Source organism: Onychostoma macrolepis, chromosome 13 (assembly GCF_012432095.1).
Source record: "Onychostoma macrolepis isolate SWU-2019 chromosome 13, ASM1243209v1, whole genome shotgun sequence".
In the NCBI taxonomy this organism is placed as follows: domain Eukaryota; kingdom Metazoa; phylum Chordata; class Actinopteri; order Cypriniformes; family Cyprinidae; genus Onychostoma; species Onychostoma macrolepis.
The window spans coordinates 13,644,558-13,665,950 of NC_081167.1; the positions used below are offsets into that span (position 1 = coordinate 13,644,558).

The window sequence follows — 21,393 nt, forward strand, 5'->3', positions numbered from 1 at the left end:
TAATACTTAGCTCTGAGTTTCTAATGTGCATCTTGTCTGGGTGCTGATTTCTGTCACCTCTCATCTCTGTCCAAAACACCTTCTAGATCGATGATCCGTAAATGGTTTTTATGAGCCGCCCATAAATCCTACAGCTGCCCCAGAGCGCAACCACACTCAGAGCAACATTGAGTACAAGTAGCAATTTCACTGTTCTGGAGTCAGTGGGAATTGGGCATTGTCATATTTAACGGTGTACTTGTATTTTCCTTGGAATGACTCAGTGAAACACACAAATTTGATTTACTTGATCAAATCTGGCATCAGTCTTCTAAACTAAATTAAAGGCTGAACAACACAGTGTGCCATTTGACCTATATAGTTAATCCTTGACTACATCACTTAACCCTTCTTTCTAGGTTAGCAAATGTCAATTTCTTAATAGACTTTACCAAAACTCAAACCCCCATTTAACTGATCCTTAACCTGAACCCTGACCCGAGTCGTTCATGGTGCCTTGAGGTCAAAGTGCCCTTGGAGAACATTTCACCTCCATCTGGATTCTTCTCAATCAAGCCCAATATTGGTGTCAAAAGGCAAGGCTCAGAAAAGTGCAGACACAGATCACAGTCTATTAACAATATTAGCCGTTTTTTTGTCTGCATTCTCTTCCGCGTTTCCACTCAGCAGTTTTGCTGCTCTGAGGATATTTGACTTTGCCTGTCTCATGTTCAGCTGATCCTGCATGTTACTGTAAAACAGACATTGCTCTGCTGCACAAGCCAGATAGATCCAAGCCAGATGTTCTTTTGGGCGACAAAAAACTGACAGGTGAAACTAAATAGCCTCTCAGTCTGTTTTCGCTCTAGCACAGCAGGTTAACAAGTCAACATATGCTTGTACAAGGTGACAGAAGATTGTATTTCACATTAATGACAAGGAAAAGAGGATGTTGATAGAAAGTTTGCGAACATAATCAAATATATACAGATATTCTCTACCTGCTTTTTGTGAAAGGAAGTTGGGAAATCTGTTTTTGTCATTCATATACGGTCTATATATATTTTGACTTTGACACAATTTTCATATTTTTGGCTCTGTATGCCAACAGAATAGAATTAAACATCAAGATGAAATTGAAGTGCAGACTTTAAGCTTTAATTCCAGGGGTAGAACAACAATATAACAAAAAGGTTAGGCATTACAACCATTTTTATACACACTCCCCCATTTTAAGGGGCTGAAATGTAAAATAAATAAATTCATAAATATAATGTTCATTTTTTTGACAATCACTGGATGTTGTAAAATTGTTTTTCTTTATCATGGAGAGAATCCTCTGATCATCCACTACTGTTGTCCTCCATGGACGTCCAGGATTTTTCTATGTTGCTGAGCTCACCAGTGCATTCTTTTTTTCTCAAAATGTACCAAAATGTTGATTTGGCCACTCCAAATGTTCTTGCTATCTCAATGGATTTGTTTTGTTGGAGAGCTCCTTTGACTGCATGATGTGGGTTTACAGCAACAGCTTCCAAATGTGAATGGCACACTTAGAATCAACTCCAGACCTTTTACCTGCTTAATTAATGTAGAAATAACAAAGGAATAGCCCACATCTGTCCATCAAATGGCTTTTGAGTCAACTGTCCAATTACTTATGGTCCCTTGAAAAAGGGGGTAGGTACATATTAAATAGCTGTAATTCCTTAACCTTGCCTCCAATTGTAATAAGAATACGCTCAAATTAAAGCTCAGAGTGTGCACTTTAACCCATATATAGCCCACATTATTATTAACTATAACTTGAATATGTTTTGGTAAACAGCTAAAATAATAAAAATTGTGCCTGGGTTCAAATACAGTGGTGTGAAAAAGTGTTTGCCCCCTTCCTGCTTTTTAATTTTTTTGCATGTTTGTTACACTTTAATGTTTCAGATCATCAAACTAATTTAAATATTAATCGAAGATAGCACAAGTAAACACAACATGCTGCTTTTAAATGAAGTTTTTTATTATGAAAAATCTTTGCAGAATTGTTTTAATTCAGCCACATTGGAGGGTTTTCGAGCATGAATGGACTGTTTAAGGTCATGCCACAGCATTTCAATTGGATTTAAGTTTGATTTGGCCACTCCAAAACCTTAATTTTGTTTTTCTTGAGCCATTCAGAGCTGGACTTGCTGCTGTGTTTGGAATCATTGTCCTGCTGCATAACCCAAGTGCACTTGAGCTTGAGGTCACAAACTGATGGCTGGACATTCTCCTTCAGGATTTTCTGATAGAGTGCAGAATTCATGGTTCCATCAATTATGACAAGTCATCCAGGTTCTGAAGCTGCAAAGGAGCCTCAGACCATCACACTACCACCACGTTTGACTGTTGGTATGATGTTCTTTTTATGAAATGCTGTGTTGGTTTTACGCCAGATGTAACGGGACACACACCTTCCAAAAAGTTCAACTTTTGTCGCATCAGTCCACAGAATATTTGCCCAAAAGTCTTGGGGATAATCAAGATATTTTTTGGCGAATGTGAGATGAGCCTTTGTGTTCTTTTTGGTCAGCAATGGCTTTTGCCTTGGAATGGCTTTTGACCTTAATTGAGGCAAGTGAGGCCTGCAGTTCTTTAGATGTTGTTCTGGGTTCTTTTATGACCTCCTGGATGAGTCGTCTTTGTGCTCTTGGAGTAATTTTGGTAGGCCGGCCACTCCTGGGAAGGTTCACCACTGTTCCAAGTTTTCTCCATTTGTGGATAATGACTCTGACCGTGGTTTACTGGAGTCCCAAAGCCTTAGAAATGGCTTTATAACCCTTTCCAGACTGATACATGTAAACTATTTTGTTTCTCATCTGTTTATGAATTTCTTAAGATCGCGGAATGATGTGTTGCTCTTTAAACATGCTTCACTTTGTCAGACAGGTTCTATTTTAGTGATTTCTTGATTCTGGGTTTGGCTAGTGAAATTTAACTCAGCTTTCTAAAATAATGTGGTTAATCACAGTTCTTTCATGATTTAATAGGTGGGGGCAAGCACTTTTTCACACAGGGCCATGTGGGTTTGGATTTTGTTTTCCCTTCATAATAAAAAAACTTCACTTAAAAACTGCATGTTGTGTTTACTTGTGTTATCTTTGATTTAATATTTAAATTTGTTTGATGATCTGAAACATTAAAGTGTGACAAACATGCAAAAAATTAAAAAATCAGGAAGGGGGCCAATACTTTTTCACACCACTGTATGTGGACTTAACTTTAGTTTTTCAAAGCTATAGGATGGCAGTAATATTTTCCCCTTATTTAAAAATTAAAAATATATTTAATAAAATACAATGTTATCTGAATTAATTATCCCATTTAATTAGTCATATATATATATATATATATACAGGTGCTGGTCATATAATTAGAATATCATCAAAAAGTTTATTTATTTCACTAATTCCATTCAAAAAGGGAAACTTGTATATTATATTCATTCATTACACACAGACTGATATATTTCAAATGTTTATTTCTTTTACTTTTGATGATTAGAGCTTACAGCTCATGAAAGTCAAAAATCAGTATCTCAAAATATTAGAATATTTACATTTGGGTTTCAATTAATGACCATCCATACAGTATAAATTCCGGGTATCTCTTGTTCTTTGAAACCACAATAATGAAGAAGACTGCTGACTTGGCAATGATCCAGAAAATGAACATTGACGCCCTCCACAAAGAGGGTAAGTCACAGAGGGTCATTACTGAAAGGTGTGGCTGTTTACAGAGTGCTGTATCAAAGCATATTAAATGCAAAGTTGACTGGAAGGTAGAATTTGGGTAGGAAAAGGTGCAGCTTGAGAATACTGTCAAGCAAAGCTGATTCAAACACTTGTGAGAGCTTCACAAGGAGTGGACTGAAGCTGGAGTCAGTGCATCAAGAGTCACCACGCTCAGACATCTTCAGGAAAAGGGCTACCAAGCCACTTCTGAACCAGAGACAACGTCAGAAGCGTCTTACCTGGGCTGTGGAGAAAAAGAACTGGACTGTTGCCCAGTGCTCCAAAGTCCTCTTTTCAGATGAAAGTAAATTTTGCATTTCATTTGGAATTCAGGGTCCCAGAGTCTGGAGGAAGAGAGGAGAGGCACACAATCCACGTTGCTTGAGGTCCAGTGTGAAGTTTCCACAGTCAGTGATGGTTTGGGGTGGCATGTCATCTGCTGGTGTTGGTCCACTGTGTTTTCTGAGGTCCAAGGTCAACGCAGCCATATACCAGGAAGTTTTAGAGCACTTCATGCTTCCTGCTGCTGACCAACTTTATGGAGATGCAGATTTCATTTTCCAACAGGACTTGGCACCTGCACACAGTGCCAAAGCAACCAGTATCTGGTTTAAGGACCATGGTATCCCTGTTCTTAATTGGCCAGCAAACTCGCCTGACCTTAACCCCATAGAAAATATATGGGGTATTGTGAAGAGGAAGATGCGATATGCCAGACCCAACAATGCAGAAGAGCTGAAGGCCACTATCAGAGCAACCTGGGCTCTCATAACACCTGAGCAGTGCCACAGACTGATCGACTCCATGCCACGCCGCATTGCTGCAGTAATTCAGGCAAAAGGAGCCCCAACTAAGTATTGAGTGCTGTACATGCTCATACTTTTCATCTTCATACTTTTCAGTTGGCCAAGATTTCTAAACATCCTTTCTTTGTATTGGTCTTAAGTAATATTCTAATTTTCTGAGATACTGAATTTGGGATTTTCCTTAGTTGTCAGTTATAATCATCAAAATTAAAAGAAATAAACATTTGAAATATATCAGTCTGTGTGTAATGAATGAATATGATATACAAGTTTCACTTTTGAATGGAATTAGTGAAATAAATCAACTTTTGATGATATTCTAATTATATGACCAGCACCTGTATATATATATATATATATATATATATATATATATATATATATATATATATATATATATATATATATATATATATATATATTTGTAAGTAATTTGTAAGCAAGATTAATAACATATTTATATAATGAATTATATGATTAATTTTGTAGCTATGTATGTATATAATTATTATAGTTATTATAATTTGTAATAATAATTAAAATATTTTATGAAATTATTAATTATTATTAGATTTTTATGATTTATTCAGTGACACTAAAGCAACATTAAATTTGATGGCCAAATATGAATTGAATTGGAATTAAATTATATTTTTCCTGCAGGCAAGAATTCCAATCAGTGTTTGATCTTCGTTACTGACAGGCTTTCTCCATCAGTACTGTACATTGCAGTCAAAGTTTCATTGGCTGTTCAGCCAATATTAGTTAAAGAGAGTCTGGGAAAGAGCCATTAGCCGATGGGGCTGGTTCAATAGTGTTGTAGTCCAAGGGTCATAAACCTTTCATCAATCAATCCATTAGCAGTCTAATATCACTCTGTGTTTTGACTCTACCTGAGCTCTCTCAGCCCAGAAAAGATAAGAGTGAATCTAATAGTCCTCTCATGAAGGCCTGATTGGCCAGTGTGTGTAATTACTATGTGTACACACACTGTTGATGGATGTGATATTCAGTACAGTATGTTTATTTAGCACAGATAAGGGAAAAAAGTAAATGATATTCAGGTGAAACTGTACTTAAAATGTTTTTGGGTCATTAAGTTTTGTGATTTCCATGATTGATGACTGATAAGTAATGTCTATTTTTAAATAAACCAACTGGAACATTGTGTTTGAAATATTTAGTTAGTGTATTCAAACAACATTAGTTGACAGACACATGCTGCACTCACTTTATTTTGCCTGTCTGACTGAAATAAATTGATTTTATTCACAAATGTATACATTTTATTAATTGTTAAATTGATAGCTATGCAATCAGTTTATTAATTAATTGTTTTATGTGGATAATGTTGAATTAAAGCTGGTTTGTTTCTGAATTATGGAGCCAAAACAATATTTATTTATTTATTTATTTGTGTGTGTATTGATTGATTGATTGATTGTCATAACTGTTCACTTGGCTTCCGATGAAGAACAGTACCTGGGTAGGTGTGGACTAATAAATTGAATTTATATTGATGTCATTATAAGATACTTTATCTCTAAGTAAATGTACTATTAATGCATTTCACACGCGTTTTCATCTCACTGAACTGAATTGACACCTTCATCATTTTTCCGTGACGTACTGCTGTTGGAAAAAAGGCTGTGATTCCTGTCTGCCCTAGAGATTAGTAATGCTTAAGAGTTAAACCCTCGTTTGTCAAGGAGATTCAGAGTCTTAGGTCAAAACCCCTGAAGGGGCCTGTCAGGAAAAATGCTTTCATCCAAAATGCTACTGCTCATCAAGAATGTCTTTGCAAATCCTGATTGCTTCTTTCTTAGCTTCTAAAGATCAAAAGGTCTCCAAAAAAGAACGAAAAATCTTTGATTCTTACAAATATTCTTAAAATTTGTAAAGGTGTTAAAGTTCTCCAGGAATGCTGTTACAGTGCATTCACTTCAATGGATTTGACAGATGCTTTCATTCAAAGTGACATACTTTGCATTCAGAATACTTATTAATAAAATGATTAATATATTATAAATGTTTTGATATGGTATACAAATTAAATGGACATTAATTGGTTTAATATTATATTTAACTTGATTTTTTTTCTTCCATGCATCCCAAATATTTATTCATTTGTATGTTGTTTATGCTAACACAGAAGTATGGAACAGATAAAGATTAAATGGAAGGAAGGGAGATTAAAAGAGGAAGAGTGAGAGAAAATAAAGAGTAAAGACATGCCAGTTTGCTATATCTTCTAGAGACAGAGGCACTTTACACATAACTGTGATAAAGGCTCCTTGACAGGCTTTAATCTGTGCTCAAATATGTTGTTTTGCAAAGCTTTATTTTTGCCTAGACTGTAAGTAATTATGTTGTTCATCAACAACAGATGTCTTCGTGGCAGACGCCACGGCCCTGGGTTGAATTTGCATCATCTTCCATAACTGGCAGAGGGCATTCATATGTCGAAGCAGGTTTAGACGGCAGTTGGTTTCGCACCCGTAACTTTCTGCATCGGTGAATTTAATTTCTTTCAGTACTTCCTTAAACTGCCTCTGCCTCTCCATTAAGAGTTTCTCTTATTTCCTAATGACAGCTGTGTTCCTTCTCTCCCTTCGTGTTTTTAATCAATAGCTTCATTCTCACAGAGAACCGAAAAAATCAATATTGGATTTGGAGCAAACAGTTTCTGAAATGATGGGCCGTGTAATGTTTCATGCTTGTTTTTCTTCCGCACTTGTGAGCCGCCCATGTCTGAGACGCTGAAAATACATTCATCTTCACTCGTAATAGCGGGAGAGGGAGTGAAGGACACACTCCACCTTTTGTTTTGGAGGGTAGAAGTCGTGGCTTTTGCTGAGCATTAGGGAGATGATTAATTTGTTGTTCGTGTAGACCGTAGGCCGGCCTCTCTACCCCCGAGCGGTAATAGCATCGTAGACTTACTCTCCTTCCGTCTCTCTGTTTCCCTCTCTGCAATTAAAATGGAAATTTGGCAATGGGCCTCGGTGGCAAGACAGTCCTTTTTTATGCCCAGGAACTGGCTAATGAATCTGTCTGTGGAGCTCCACATAACCAGCACAATGAGCTCCCCGAAGACCTTGTGCTGTGCACTACTGGAGGCCTGGAGCATGCTGGGAGGAATGTTGGAGGCCGAATGTGACTGAAGTGGAGAGGCAAACTCCCTACAGTTATATGTTTTTCAAGCAGTAATTCAACTGCAGTCACACTCTGTCTTTTCTGTTCTCTCTCTGGGAACGTTCACACAGCGGCAGAATACTGCTGTCAGTTCTGGTTTGGAGTGCTGAATATGGTTATATTCACATATGGTTTGGTTATACACAACACGACAGCAGTGTTTTATTGTAGTGATGAGTGGCTATGGACAAATAGTCGTCCTGCAATTGTTTTTACTGTAGTTTTTTGTTGTGATGTTTTTGTTTTTTTGAGGCATTGCTTTATGTTGTTAGATACGGTATACATTATTCAGGGATTTTGTGAAGAAATGGTTTGCCCAGAACGTCTTTCACCCTCATATCACTGCAAACCTGTATGACTTCCTCTTTTCTGTGGAACAGAAAACAACAGTGTTTTTTTCCTCTTCGTACGGTGGAAGTCAATGGGATCCAGTCTTGTTTTGGACACCACTGACGTTCATTCTATAGACAAAAATAGAGTAGTTGAAGCATTCTTTTGTGTTCCACAGAAGAAAGTCATGAGTAGAATGAGAAGATGATGACAGAGCTTTCATTTTTGGTGAACTATCCCTGATTAGCTAATTGAATCAGGCAACCCCAATGGCTGGTTGATTTTGAAAATGTAGTATTGCATTTTTTTCTTATTTTGTCATTTAAGTGACCCTTTTTTAAATGTCTAAACTTAATCAGTTTCTCTTTCATCGTGAAACTATTTTTGGAAAATCTTTTCAGTTTGTGAACTGGCTCTGCTCTACTATTACTCAGTATACTAGAGCCAAAACTTGATTGCGGTTATTTTTAATGTTTGGCCATGAAACAAATCTGATTCAAAGTTTACTAACTCCACATTTCCTTTGAAACTAAATTAACAGAGTTCCTAGGAACTCTTCACTGGAGAAACAGGAAATTGAGGCTGATTTAGAGTTCAGCAAAAACTAACAACTCTGTCTATTGCAAGGTAAATGCAGTGGAACTGGTTTTGTTTCAGGATGGTCAATGTGTGCATTTGTTTTGCAGGCAATATTGCAAATTGTATCATAGTATGTTTTTATTATTATTTTATCATAGCTAACTAACTAACATGCTATTTCAAAGGTGACAAGTTAAAAAAATAATAATAATAAAAAGTAAACAAGTTTGTTCCTGTATATTGTTTGACAGTTTTGTAATCGACTCGTTACGTGTTTTTACATTTGCTATAAATTAACAGACCATTAAATTGCTTCAAAAAATTAACAAAATAAACAAACAAACAAATAAATACTTGCAGGATTTGCCAGAGTTACCCAAGTTTATGGCATCATATCTTAATTAAAAAGTTTTGCAAAATCTGGAAGTGATCTAAGTTGTTTCTTAAAGTTGGCAACATATTTCTGTAAATATTCAGTTCTTATTGCATCTCAAACAAACAAACAGGATCCTCTAGTTTCTCTCATGGTTGTTGAAAGCCATTTCTGTTATAAATTAAACAAGTTTTTAATTCTTTGCAGAATAAACTGCAAAATGCCTCAGATTTTATGTGCAATGCTGCACATGTAGCTTAGTGACAGAAATTACCAAGCAGGAAACGTAGTGACAAATCAAGGTAATAAATCATTCAGGGATTAAGCCAAAGAGACCCACTTATAGTGCTTATGGAGATGAACGGTGACTCCAAACAGGTAGATTTCTCCAGGTATCATAGACCATCTTGATAATAACAAGCTGTGGCCCATTTTGAAATGGTGAACCACCAGTAGAAAAGCACTGATCTCAACCAGTCAGTGCAGAAAAGCACAGCCACAAGGCAACTAGAAGCACAACAGCTAGCCTGACTGCAGTTCGCAGGCTGAAAATGAAAGACACCCGGCGAGAGTGTTTCTGACACGCTTCGGATAACCTGCCAGCCACCCCGCATCCCTCTCTTTTATTTAATCTCCTTTTCTCTCCCTTCTCTCTCACGTTCGCTGTCTCTCCCCATCTTTCTCTCTTAGCATCTCTTTCTCACACTCTCTTCATCTCTCTCTCAACCAGCAGATGGCCTGTTTGCCTTTTTGTCTTCCTCTCAACTCCAATCATTTCCAGCATTTTTGCTCTCTGTCAGGCCAACTCAGCACAAACAGGCGCACACGCACTCATGCTAATGTGTTTCCCATGGTACTGACAGGTGTATGAGTAAGTGTGCCTGGCGCCGTAAGGCAAACATGACGGGCTGGCGTGGAGTCTGCTCAGTTTTATAACATTCCTGATGCGCAGACTGAAACATAACACAGACCTGAACTCAAGAGCTGTTAAACTTTCTCACACTCTGCCCAGACATCTTTTAGTCTATAATTCGAGACTTAACCTATGCCTGATGGATTTTTAAAATATAGTATTTAAATGTGTGCATCTGGCGAAGGCATGTTTCAACAATTGAAAGAGGAATTACCACACATGCTGCCTCATATACTGCATTTGTATAGTATTTATGTTGATGTCAGCCAACCACTTCTGGGTTCAAATGATCTTTTAAATAATGTAATGCTTTTAAAGTTATTTTAAGTTCATTTTAAAGTTACTTTGAAAGTTATTTTAGTGTAATGCATAAAAATATACACAGGTTATTTTTAATTATCAATATATGATTAATCATTCTTGCTTCTATGATACCATTCTTACATCTAAAGCTAAATAAATGTTGCATAAAAAATTGCATAATATAATACGCATTTGTCCACATAATCCGAAAAGGAAGAACAATTTTCACTTTTTGCACAATTTGCTAGTTAATTAGTTATAAAGAAATGGCTAGTAACACTGAATTAAATGTGAAATTTTGAAGTACAAAGACAGTGTAAACAATATTGGTAACACCTTACATCAAGGTTGTTAACAGTAGTTAACAACTAACATGAATGATACTTCCACAGCATTTGTAAAAAAAATTCTATGACAACTAACATGAACATGAACATTTTTATTAAGTAACATTAATTAATAAAGGCTAATAATGGCTGTAAAATATGGTAATTGTTAGTTCAATGTTAGTTAATGCATTGAGTTTTGCTAATGAGACCTTATTGGAAAGTATTACCATAATATATATATATATGTGTGTGTATATATATATATATATATATATATATATATATATATTTATATTTTTTTTCTTTCATGTTCAAGCTTACATTCAACATAAATGTAAAATCATATTTTATTAATATTGCAAGGTTGTTATTCACAACATTCCACAACCAGGCAGTACATGCTGCAGTAGTGCTGAGCCTGGGTCCCACTCAACCGGTTATACATGCTGTGGTGGTTTTATTCATGAGCTAATGAGCTGATGGAAATCTAAAGAAGCCTAAACCTCCTGAGCGTTTGCTAGTAAATAGTAATTCATCTATATTTGACAAACATGTTCTCCTGTTACTGAAAATATGCTCAGTATGTAGATGAGGAGTGTGTATGGATATTTTCTAAAGGGCAGAGAGACTCTAACATTTAAGCAGAAAACACTGTGTCTGATCTGGAAAGGGCATCAGTCCACTCTATCTGAACTGTTAAAGAAATATGAAGTGTGCAGGACGCTACATGCCCGTCAGGTACTTAGAGGATTTAGGCCACCAGTAAACGCAAACTGAATGTGAATGTTTACCGAAGCAACAGCCTTCTCTGTTTGCCTCCCAAGTATTTTCAATCTATTATTTGTACAATACAGTTCAAAAGTTTGGGGTCAGTACAATGCTTTAATACTTTTATTCATCAGTGAGGCATTCAATTCATTAAAAGACATTATAAAGACATTTAGAATGTTACAAAAGTTTTCTATTCTAAATAAATCTACTTATCTATTCAATATTAACAAAATATTAAGCAGAAAAACTGAAATGTTTCTTGAGCACCAAATCAGATATATAAACAGTTATTTTAATTGTAATAATATTTAATCATTGCATTCAATAATTATAATTGTTCATACTGAATTTTGATTAAACTTTCTGACCCCAAACTTTTGAACGGTAGTGTGTTTTATTGGTGTAATATTAGGTTTTATAATATGTTGTAATATTTTAATATGTTGCTAAAGCTCAAAGCTTTCATGTTGTTTTTAGTCAATTCTGAACTTATTAAATGAATATGAATTTATGAATGTTAATCACATTGTATATGTATAATTTCAAATGGTATGCTCATTCATGAAACACAAGCAGAACACAATAATTCATAAATCCATTATTGCTGGACTACACTGAATTAAGCCATTTAAGTCAAACTGGTTTTAAAACTGGGTGCTTAATAGCCCCTCATTTTTGGTTCAGTGCCCTAAATCTGGCACTAAGACACTGTCATTAGTTTAGGATATCAAACCCTGGGCTATTTTAAATTGAGTGAGAATTTTACCATCAAACCTCCATCACTGTGGAAGAGATGCAGTGAACTTTGTGTTCTCAAATAGTGCAGGCAGAGTCTTCATGACTTCCCTCAGAGGTTAGGGAAGAGACTGAGAGCTTCAGAGTAAACAGTCATTACTACAGTATGGTCTCAGGCCACACTTACAAATGCTGCTCTTTAAATTGCCTTTTTTTTTACTGCTTGTCTAATTGCTTGTCATTTAGAAGGCAGTTACATGTCATTTAGCAGGAGTTTATTATCCAGAACAACTTACAGTACACTAATTACAGAGTCTCACTAGTACAGCAAGGGGTTAAGTGCCTCGCTCAAGGGCATAGTGTTCACAGAACTGGATGTTGGGATCAGTGTTATGATTTCAGTAACTCTACATCACATGGGCTTGTACAGGGAGTCTACAGGCCTTACATTTTCATTTCTTTCCAGAAGACACATTTATAGTGAAGTGTCTCACACACAAAAGTTCAGTCATTGTGTTTTGATGATTACTTAGATATGATTATATCGATGCCAGTAGATGCAGCTAATAATTCAGCTGAATAGCTTATCAATGACATGAATATCATTTTTAAGATTGGCTTCTAAAATATTTTTAAAGCATAGTGTTTGCTTTAAAATTGACTTCCTAAAAACACATTTTACTGTATAATTTTTCCAAGACTTCAAAATGAAAATCAGTTTAACATTGCATTCTGATAAGAAATAAACTGCACTTCATTGTGTTAGATTATTGTATCATTAGATTATTATTGTAACATTTTCTCATATTTTCTTCAAAATATAGACTCAGCAAAGCAGTTGCCCCAACCGAATCTGGTATCAATAATGTTAAAATAAAAATAAAAAATACCAGAGTCTGCTCTCTGTTGTGCCAGTATGTTTTGTCAGCTCTGCTGATCATGCTTTGCATTCCATACGGTATATACATCCCAGTTCTTGAAGGGTGGACATCTGTGTTGGTTGACAGAAAATATGGCAAAGAGACATGGAACATATTTACATACTCAACTGAATAGTTTTGGACTTGATTCTATTTGATCAGAACTCCCTCTCTGTCCCTATTCACTTTCCTTTAATTCATCAAATGAATATTTATTCATTTGGCAGACATGAATTTCCAAAACATCTTAAGTTCAAGGTGTATATTTTGCATTATTATTCCTTGGACTTAAACCCACTACCTTGGTGTTGCTAGCACCATGCTCTTACAGTCAAGCTACACCATTCTCCTCACCTTTCAGTGTTTAGTACCTCTCATTTATGACAAAGCCTTTACACTTTATCCCTCCATGATTCACAGACCTGGTGGCCGCTTAACTAACATACCCACTGTTTTACAGCCCATCTTTGAGAGCGGAGCAGGAGGAGCATTCAGGGACTGATGAAGTCCTGGCTATAACATAAGACTGATGTGGGTGCATAATGTTTGGAGGCAGCACATTCAGAATTCAGGACACCACCTACCTCAAAATCCCATAGAGCAGTCAGAGCCCCTTAGGGCTGCTCAAGCACTTTGGAGTGGGAAGACGGAGAGTGAAATGCAGAAAGTTTGCTAAAAAGCAAAGCTCTACCACATAAGGCCTCAGGTGAAAGATGTTAACACAAATGCAAGTTTTTAATAAGCCTTTTGTTTTTCTAAATGTCAAATATTTCAATATCAAAACATAAAGTCAGAACACTGTTGATTCAAAGGGAGATTTTAATGGTAGTCTTTAGTGAGCATACCATTAAAAATTCCTTCGAGAGTAAAAGTGTTGACTTTGTTTTGATATATTGTTCATGCACCTTTATAAGTTTTTGAGTGAAAATGTCAAATATTAAAATTACTTTCCACCGGTTATGAAATAAAAAGCAAATACTATACTATAAATGTCTCACATGAATATCCACTCGTATATTTTAGTAGTTATTTCTCTAAAGGAACAGCCACTGTGGGATCTCAATGAATCTCAACCACTACCCGAGACCTGAAGTCCTCCTCTGAGGGCACCTAGTGCCCCCTTCCTGATTTATATGCTGTATTACTTAGCTTGATTAATTTGGATCACCTCACCACCCATTCTGAACAGTCAATCTCTCCTTTCACACCCTGGATCAATCTGTCATGAAGAGTCCATCACTTCACTGTTAATGCCCTTCTTCTTGAAGGTGTCATTTTAATAAAATAGCTATTAACAAGGATTAAAATTAAATGTACAAATATCCTGCCCAGCTCTGGTGGATGAACAGGCTGCTTCAGTGAGTGGGGGATGGATAAATCTAAGCTAATGAAGGCTTTTAAAGAGATTAATGCTTCACCCAAGAGAAGCCAAGTCCTGCTTGGATGCACACTCTCTCTCTCTCTCCCGCTCACTCCATCTTTCTTCCCATTTCCTGGTGTCCGGGGCCACTGCAACAGGTGCAACTGGGAATATATTTCCACAGCCACCTCAAAATATATTTGGTGGACAAATTCACATTGAAAATGTATTCATGTTGTTGTATTAAATAATAAATATCGATAACAATTAATAGTGAGGTTTCATTTGTTAATATTGGTTAACTTCATCTTAATTTCAATTTTTACTAACACATTTTTAAAATCAAAAGTTATATTTGTTAACATTAAGTGCTCTGTGAACTAACATGAACAAACAATGTGCAGTTATGTTTTTATGCTGATGATGCACAACAATAAATCACGGTATCATCTGCATAAAGATGATAGCTCACATCATAGATATTATCACAGATGTTATTTAAATATAAAGAAAATAAAATGTGTCCTAGAACTGACCCTTGAGGAACTCCTTTACAAACAGGCATGATAGATGAAGTACAACCCTCTAACTGCACACACTGAGTTTGAGATAAAAAAGTAGTTGGCAAACCATGTAATAGCATTTTCATGTCTGAAAATCCAAGTGTACAACTTCTTTAAAAGGATCATCCTTGTCAAAAGCCTTTGATAAATCTTATGTGTTTATGCTATTTGAGATTATTTTGGGGAGGATATGGTCCCATCGCAATGTAATGCTGAAGTATGGAAATATGGCATGTACAGTATAATTCATTGTTATATTATTATTTTTATAATATTATGTTTCCTAAAACGCATATGTTTGTATGTGGTCCAATACTTTAGATAGCTGTCAAAGTCAGCTCTTTGTAGTTTCATCTATTTGCATAGAGGACATTACTGTATGTCATAATTAGGAGACAGAATGTTTATACATTGTCAAACATTTTTTCCTTTTTTTCTTCCTAAAAAGGAACATATTGCTGAGTGCAACATTAATGGCCATTGTATTTCAACATGTGTTCCCAAGGAGCTGCTCTTTGGCAGGTTCATTTGGAAACTGATGTATGAAGGATTATTTGAGGATTAAATGGAACCTATTTCCTCTTGTTGATGAATTCATCATCTCTGAAACCTAACACAAACATAGGTAGCACAACGTATAATTAGTCTGTACGCTTCAGCACTTAAACCTATTAGCCACATCTGTCAGAGGAAAAGGAGAAAAGGGACAAGAGAATTTGTGCTTAGTCAAACTATATGAATTTTTGAGAGGGAGAAATAGCAAAGAGGATGATGGTGATAAAGAGTTAAAAAGAGAAGTAAGGAAAGGAAAGGAAAAAGAGAAGATACTCTGCTGTGGCACTTTTGTAATTGTGCACTGCTTCTATGTCCATCCACACAGCAATCATTGATTAGAGATCAAAGGTTAAAAGCTTTGGCTGGCAACTGCTGAAGTGAAGCATCTCTATCACTGAATACTTCAGACCAGATGTAAGTAAACATTGTACTCCTCTTTGACCCCTGTGGTCACTGTACACCTCCCTATAGTCAGACGGTCTGAGGCCACTTCGGAAGCTGTGGAGTCACAGGCGTTCAATACAACAGCTCGCCCTCAGCCGTGACCTTCAGACCCATTACAACAATAGTCGTAAAGCTCTCACAGTAAATGTACTTCCTTTTGTCTTCAATTCATTTACTTGCAAGCACAGTCCAAAATCAACATTTTGCTCTTTGTATTGATGGTGAGTGCTTTGAGTGAATACTTATTTGCCCATGAAACTGTATTTTGCATTATTTTTACTAAAAAAAAGTTCCCCTAGATCCCCATCTTTGTCACTTTCTTCACCCCTAATAAGTTAGTTAATTTGAGTTTTCCCTCTTTTCCTCACTTTCCTTCACTATTAAATGGCTTGTGAAAGCGCCTTGCGCATTTTACTTTCACTTTCAAAGTAGTGGCAATTCTGCATCGATTCAATTCAAGCAACAACAAAATACAACGTCAAACTCATAGAACTTTTTTTTAACAAAATTAAAGCTAGCAGATGTAATGTCCTTACCAAAGCCAATATTTACTTACTTTTGGCATTTGCCAAATGCTAATTTTGGACCCTGTTTAGAAATCTATAAAACACAGAAAGCTGCAATGGTCTAGATAGGAAAACATACAGAATTAATGTGATTTGGGAGACAGTGGCAAAGATTTTTTTTTCCCCCATGTACTTACTTATGTTTACACTAATCTCTTTATTTGCAAATATTATGTAATGTCGTGTTAAGTAACATTTGCAACCCATAACAGTAATAACTGGCGATTTAAGGATTTTAAGGATTCTGTCCTATGTTCAGGTTCCTGTCATTCAAACACTCTTTTAATGTGTGTAACGCAGCTTCTATAATAAACAAACACCCAGCAGTGGGCCAACTGTATGCATTAATTTTTAAAACTCTGCCCATTTTATTTATGCACTATAAACAGCCCTTAAAATGCAAATGAAGGAGAAATCCACTTTCACCACCTGCTGGTGCTTCTCTGTGTAGTTCATGGATTGGACTGCCCTTATTTACACTCAATCAATCATAAGCCCTTATTGAACTATTGAATTTATGTCGCCTAAACAGATGATGGGATCCTGACATGGTTTTGTTGCAGGCTTAAACAGAAATGAATTAGGCCCTTTGCCATGTTGCATAGTGAAAAAAGGCTAGTTTTAAATTATCAAATAATCCAGAGTGACAACTGAAGGAGATTGGACTATAATGTTTGTATGTGAGCATTAGCGACTCCGCTATAACATTGTATTTATTTTGTGTGACAAGTGAATTTTGTGAAAGATTGTTTTTGGTGACAGGTGAGCTGTGTGTTGGGAAAATATAGAGGTGTCTTTGTATTACCCACATACTGCTTGGAATCAACAATTATTGTTCATTGACCATCACACGGCCACTATCTAATAGACAATAGAGGATCATCATCTTGGGGATGATGGGAAATAAGAGGGACTTCTCAATCTGTTGGACTCCAGGCATAACAAATTGATTATCCTTATGTCTCATGAATTTAGACAGTGATGCCAAGATGCTCATTCTGAGTTAATTTCGGTATGATGTCTGTGAAGATATCTTGTTATAAATATTCAGCAGTCATATTTAATGAATGAATAGTTCTAGCCATCAAGTCCAGGGCAACTGCCTCTCCACATGCATTCTAAACGCTGTTTGTTTTGGTGTATGAGTTTTAAAATATTTTGAGCAAGTGAAGAGAGCAAAATATGGCAATTTCAGATCACGTTTTGGCCACCAAGTTTTGCATCAGACTATTACTGATGGCAGTTTCATTCAGGCATTCAGTGGCATTTTGTTCTTGTGAAGTACAGTTCACGGCCTGTTCTTTCAGGTCTTTATACAGAAAGAGTGTGAAATGGTGAAAAGAGCAAGGCCATTTACAGATACTCCTTCACTTGTTTAAACAGAAAGCTGTTAAGGGAAACCTGTGGTGCATCTTTGAATGGGGCACTTTTGCCTTTTTGAAGAAAATGCTGGAAAGGCTTGACTGAAGCTTAAATGGCTTTAAATGCGGGCTTTAACATGTGTGAATTTTCTTAAGTGGAGGCAGGAAAAACTTTCAAATTCAAGCTTGGAGTTATCATGGTCAGTCTCATATTTTGCAATAGATGCTGTCATCAGGCAATAAAACAGAAATGCTGTGAAATATTGTTACAAGTTAAAATAATTGTTTTCTATTTTCATATATTTTAAAATGCAATTCATTCCTGTGATGACAAACTTGAATTTCAACATTCATTACTGCAGTCTTCATTGCCACATGATGCTTCATAAATCCATATGCATATTCTAATATTCTTATTGACACAAGTAAGCTTGTATCAGTCAGAATATTAGAATATACATATTGAAAAAACAAAAATAATATACTTTATATGGTCAGAGTATATACAAAATAGTGGAGTCACTGTAATGTTGGCATCTGAAAATAAATGCAGATCCTAACAGTATAAGTCTGCCAAGTAAATCTCTATGGTATAAAAGTGTTGTTAGAGCCCTGGCTGGCAGAAGCCCAATACAATTCATTAACTCAGTCATGGTTTACTAGTACTGATTTCTGACTTGTGGGTGATTTATTTGATTTACATGAATTTGAAGTAAACAAATTTATGTCTGGGAATTCACAAGTAACTTTTTAACAGTTTCCCAAATTGTGTTATTTATTTATTTATTTATTTATCTGCAATGAATGGCCCTGTGTTTGACATCATGAATTCGGGGAGCTTGTGCCACTGTACTGTTGTTGCAGGAAAAGTCCACATGTGTCTTGCAGTGACTTAATCACTCTTCTTTTCTCTCAGGCTGGTCCCATAGCGGTGGAGCCATGTTCTGGCAATTGTGCTGCTGTGCAAACATTGCTGATGAGTCTTCCACGGGCATCTTCTGGAGTGTCTCCCCCTGGCCAGTGTGGTGAGAACTCACAATTCAGCATTCATTTAACATTTTATCTCCACATGCAATTTTAACATACAGTTCTATAATTGTTTTTATTTATTTATTTATATATTTACATACTTATTTTTCACTACAGCAAAAATCTCTGAAGCACAGTTTAAAAAAAAAAAAAAAAATGCATTAGCTGCAACGAACCTAGGCCAAGGAATGTGGATTGAGTTTCAGCTTAATGTACAGTTACATAGATACATATACATAGATTTATAGCAAAAATCCCTGAAGCACAGTTGAAAGAAAACAGCATTTGCATTGGCCGGGAATCGAACCCGGGCCTCCCGCGTGGCAGGCGAGAATTCTACCACTGAACCACCAATGCAGATGAATGAGGAATGTGGGCGGGGTTTGAGTTTTAAAGGAACCTTTAACCCTTTAACAGGCATGGTGCACGACAGGATACATATTCTTTGCTGTTTGTAGGAGGCATGAGAGAGAGTTTAAACCAGTATTATTATCACTTAACATAGATGGGACTTTTTTGAGTATGTGGCTTAGTTCATGTTTTTCCATGGTGCAGGACATATCTTCAGATATTGCCTTAAGATGCAGAAAAGTAATGTATTGTTGTTATTAAGCACATTTTCATATCCCATGTGGTCATTACAAAATTGATCTAAGAAAAATGTATAGCCACATTACTGACAATCTATAAATGCTACGTTTAAAAAATGAGTATATGTTAAAATGACATGTTGACTGCATGTCAGTTAAATGTGACTACTTAAAAATTACATGCAGGTGTATTTGATTAGGATAGGTAATATTGGTTTAATTATAAATAGACTTTTACTTTTTTAATACCTTAATAGGTCAGCATATCCTGGGAGATACAACTCATAAAATGTCAAATATATCAAATATATAAAAAATTCCTTTGGATGTGTTTTACATAAGTCCATATGATATAAAATGTGACACAAAATGATTTTAACCATTTTCCATTTTTGGCAATTTAAACGTATAGTTCACCCAAAAATGTACAATTCTGTCATAACTTACTCACCCTTAAGTGGTTCCAAACATGTATGAGTTTCTTTCTTTTGTTGAACACAAAATAAGATCCTTTTAAGAATGTTGATAACCTAACATTTGCTGGTAGCCATTGACTTCCATAGTATGGGGAAAAAATACTATGGAAGTCATTTGGCTACCAGCGTCTGTTTAGTTACCAACATTCTTCAAAATATCTTTCGTGTTGTGAGACAATCTCTAAAATATTTTATAATTATTATAATTTTTTTTAGTTTAGATTAACTCTTTTTATTGGTTTTATTCGATCAGAGAGATACAAAAACTATTACAATAACCGTTTTTACCTATAATTATTATTATGTTTTAATTCGATTATAAAAGTAAATAAATTAAAATAATAAGTAATAGTAAGTGTTAATTACAGGATGCTCTGTGCAGCCAGATGGTGTAGTTATGACATCTACCAGCAGGGACTAATTAGGCTAACCAACCGAACACTGACCCTTTGGTTTCTGGCTGTCTATGTCTCATATTGTTCTCATCCTGTCTCACATGCATACCTTTCCTCATCCTTTCTCTTTTTCATTCTCTTTGTCTCGGTGCGGCTGTGTTCATCATGTAACCGTGATGAATGAGCTGAAAAATGATCTGCTGTAAATGGTACTGCAGCAGGAAGTAGTGGTTCTGAGATGCAACACTTGCGGCACTCTGCAAGCCAGCAACATCTTCTGACTGCAATATGACACCGACACCGCTGCACCTCATTGAAAGACAGAAAAAAAACAAGAACGATAAAGAATGGGAGGGGTGGGAAAAAAGGAGAGAGAGAGGAATAAAGGATTAAAGATGAGCTGAAAACAAGAGATAAAATGCATGTTGGGAGTCCAATAGTGCTGACTGATCAGAGGAATAAATCTGACAGGGATAATGTTATCCCCAAGGAAAATCAAATCCAAATACTCTAAAACACTCAGTAAATGTATGCCTTTATCTCTTAAGCCAGCCCCCTTATTCCAGCACGCTAACTGTGTGGTCTGTGAGGGCCTAATACCTGCTCGTTGATTTAATGAACACTGGCACATGTGAATCTGTAGGCTCCTGCGCCGCTGCTCTTGATAAAGACTGAAAAGGCGTATTTGGCCTGATACTCTGATGCTGAAGGCATATGACAGATTTTTGGAGATGGTTTGGTTGAGATGCCGGATGCCTTTGTGTTTTACCGACACATATAGCAAGGGTGAATCATAAAATATGCAACAACATTTCACCTTGAATTACACTAAAATTTAGAGCGATTCAGCCTGCAGCATGTGGTAATGCCACTCATAGATAATGGAGAACGTGTAAACAAGCCTTATATCAAAAGAATGTTTATGTTCAATATTTTATCAGTGTTAAGGCAGAATTGTGGTTGCCTGAAGGTCTACTGAAGTGTTATTTTCTTAAAGAGGAAGTGTGTCATTGCTGCACCACTAGTGACACCAAACAGAATTAAAGAATAAAAA

The 21,393-nt window shown here is 36.1% G+C and overlaps 1 protein-coding gene and 1 non-coding gene across 5 annotated transcripts in view; one reads left to right on the plus strand and one right to left on the minus strand.

The window, feature by feature from the left end:
• Positions 1 to 21,393, plus strand: part of atrnl1a (attractin-like 1a) — a 302,814-nt gene that overhangs the window by 260,786 nt on the left and 20,635 nt on the right. For 3 of the 4 annotated variants that reach the window (XM_058795276.1, XM_058795278.1, XM_058795279.1), the window contains one exon: positions 18,766 to 18,874. In XM_058795276.1, the coding sequence (XP_058651259.1) occupies positions 18,766 to 18,874 (109 nt within the window). Of the gene's footprint in view, positions 1 to 13,460; positions 13,707 to 18,765; positions 18,876 to 21,393 lie in introns of those variants that run through there. The other variant, XR_009273862.1, reaches the window with a different exon arrangement.
• trnag-gcc (transfer RNA glycine (anticodon GCC)) lies at positions 19,165 to 19,235 on the minus strand. The gene has a single exon. It is a non-coding gene; the product is annotated as a tRNA-Gly (tRNA).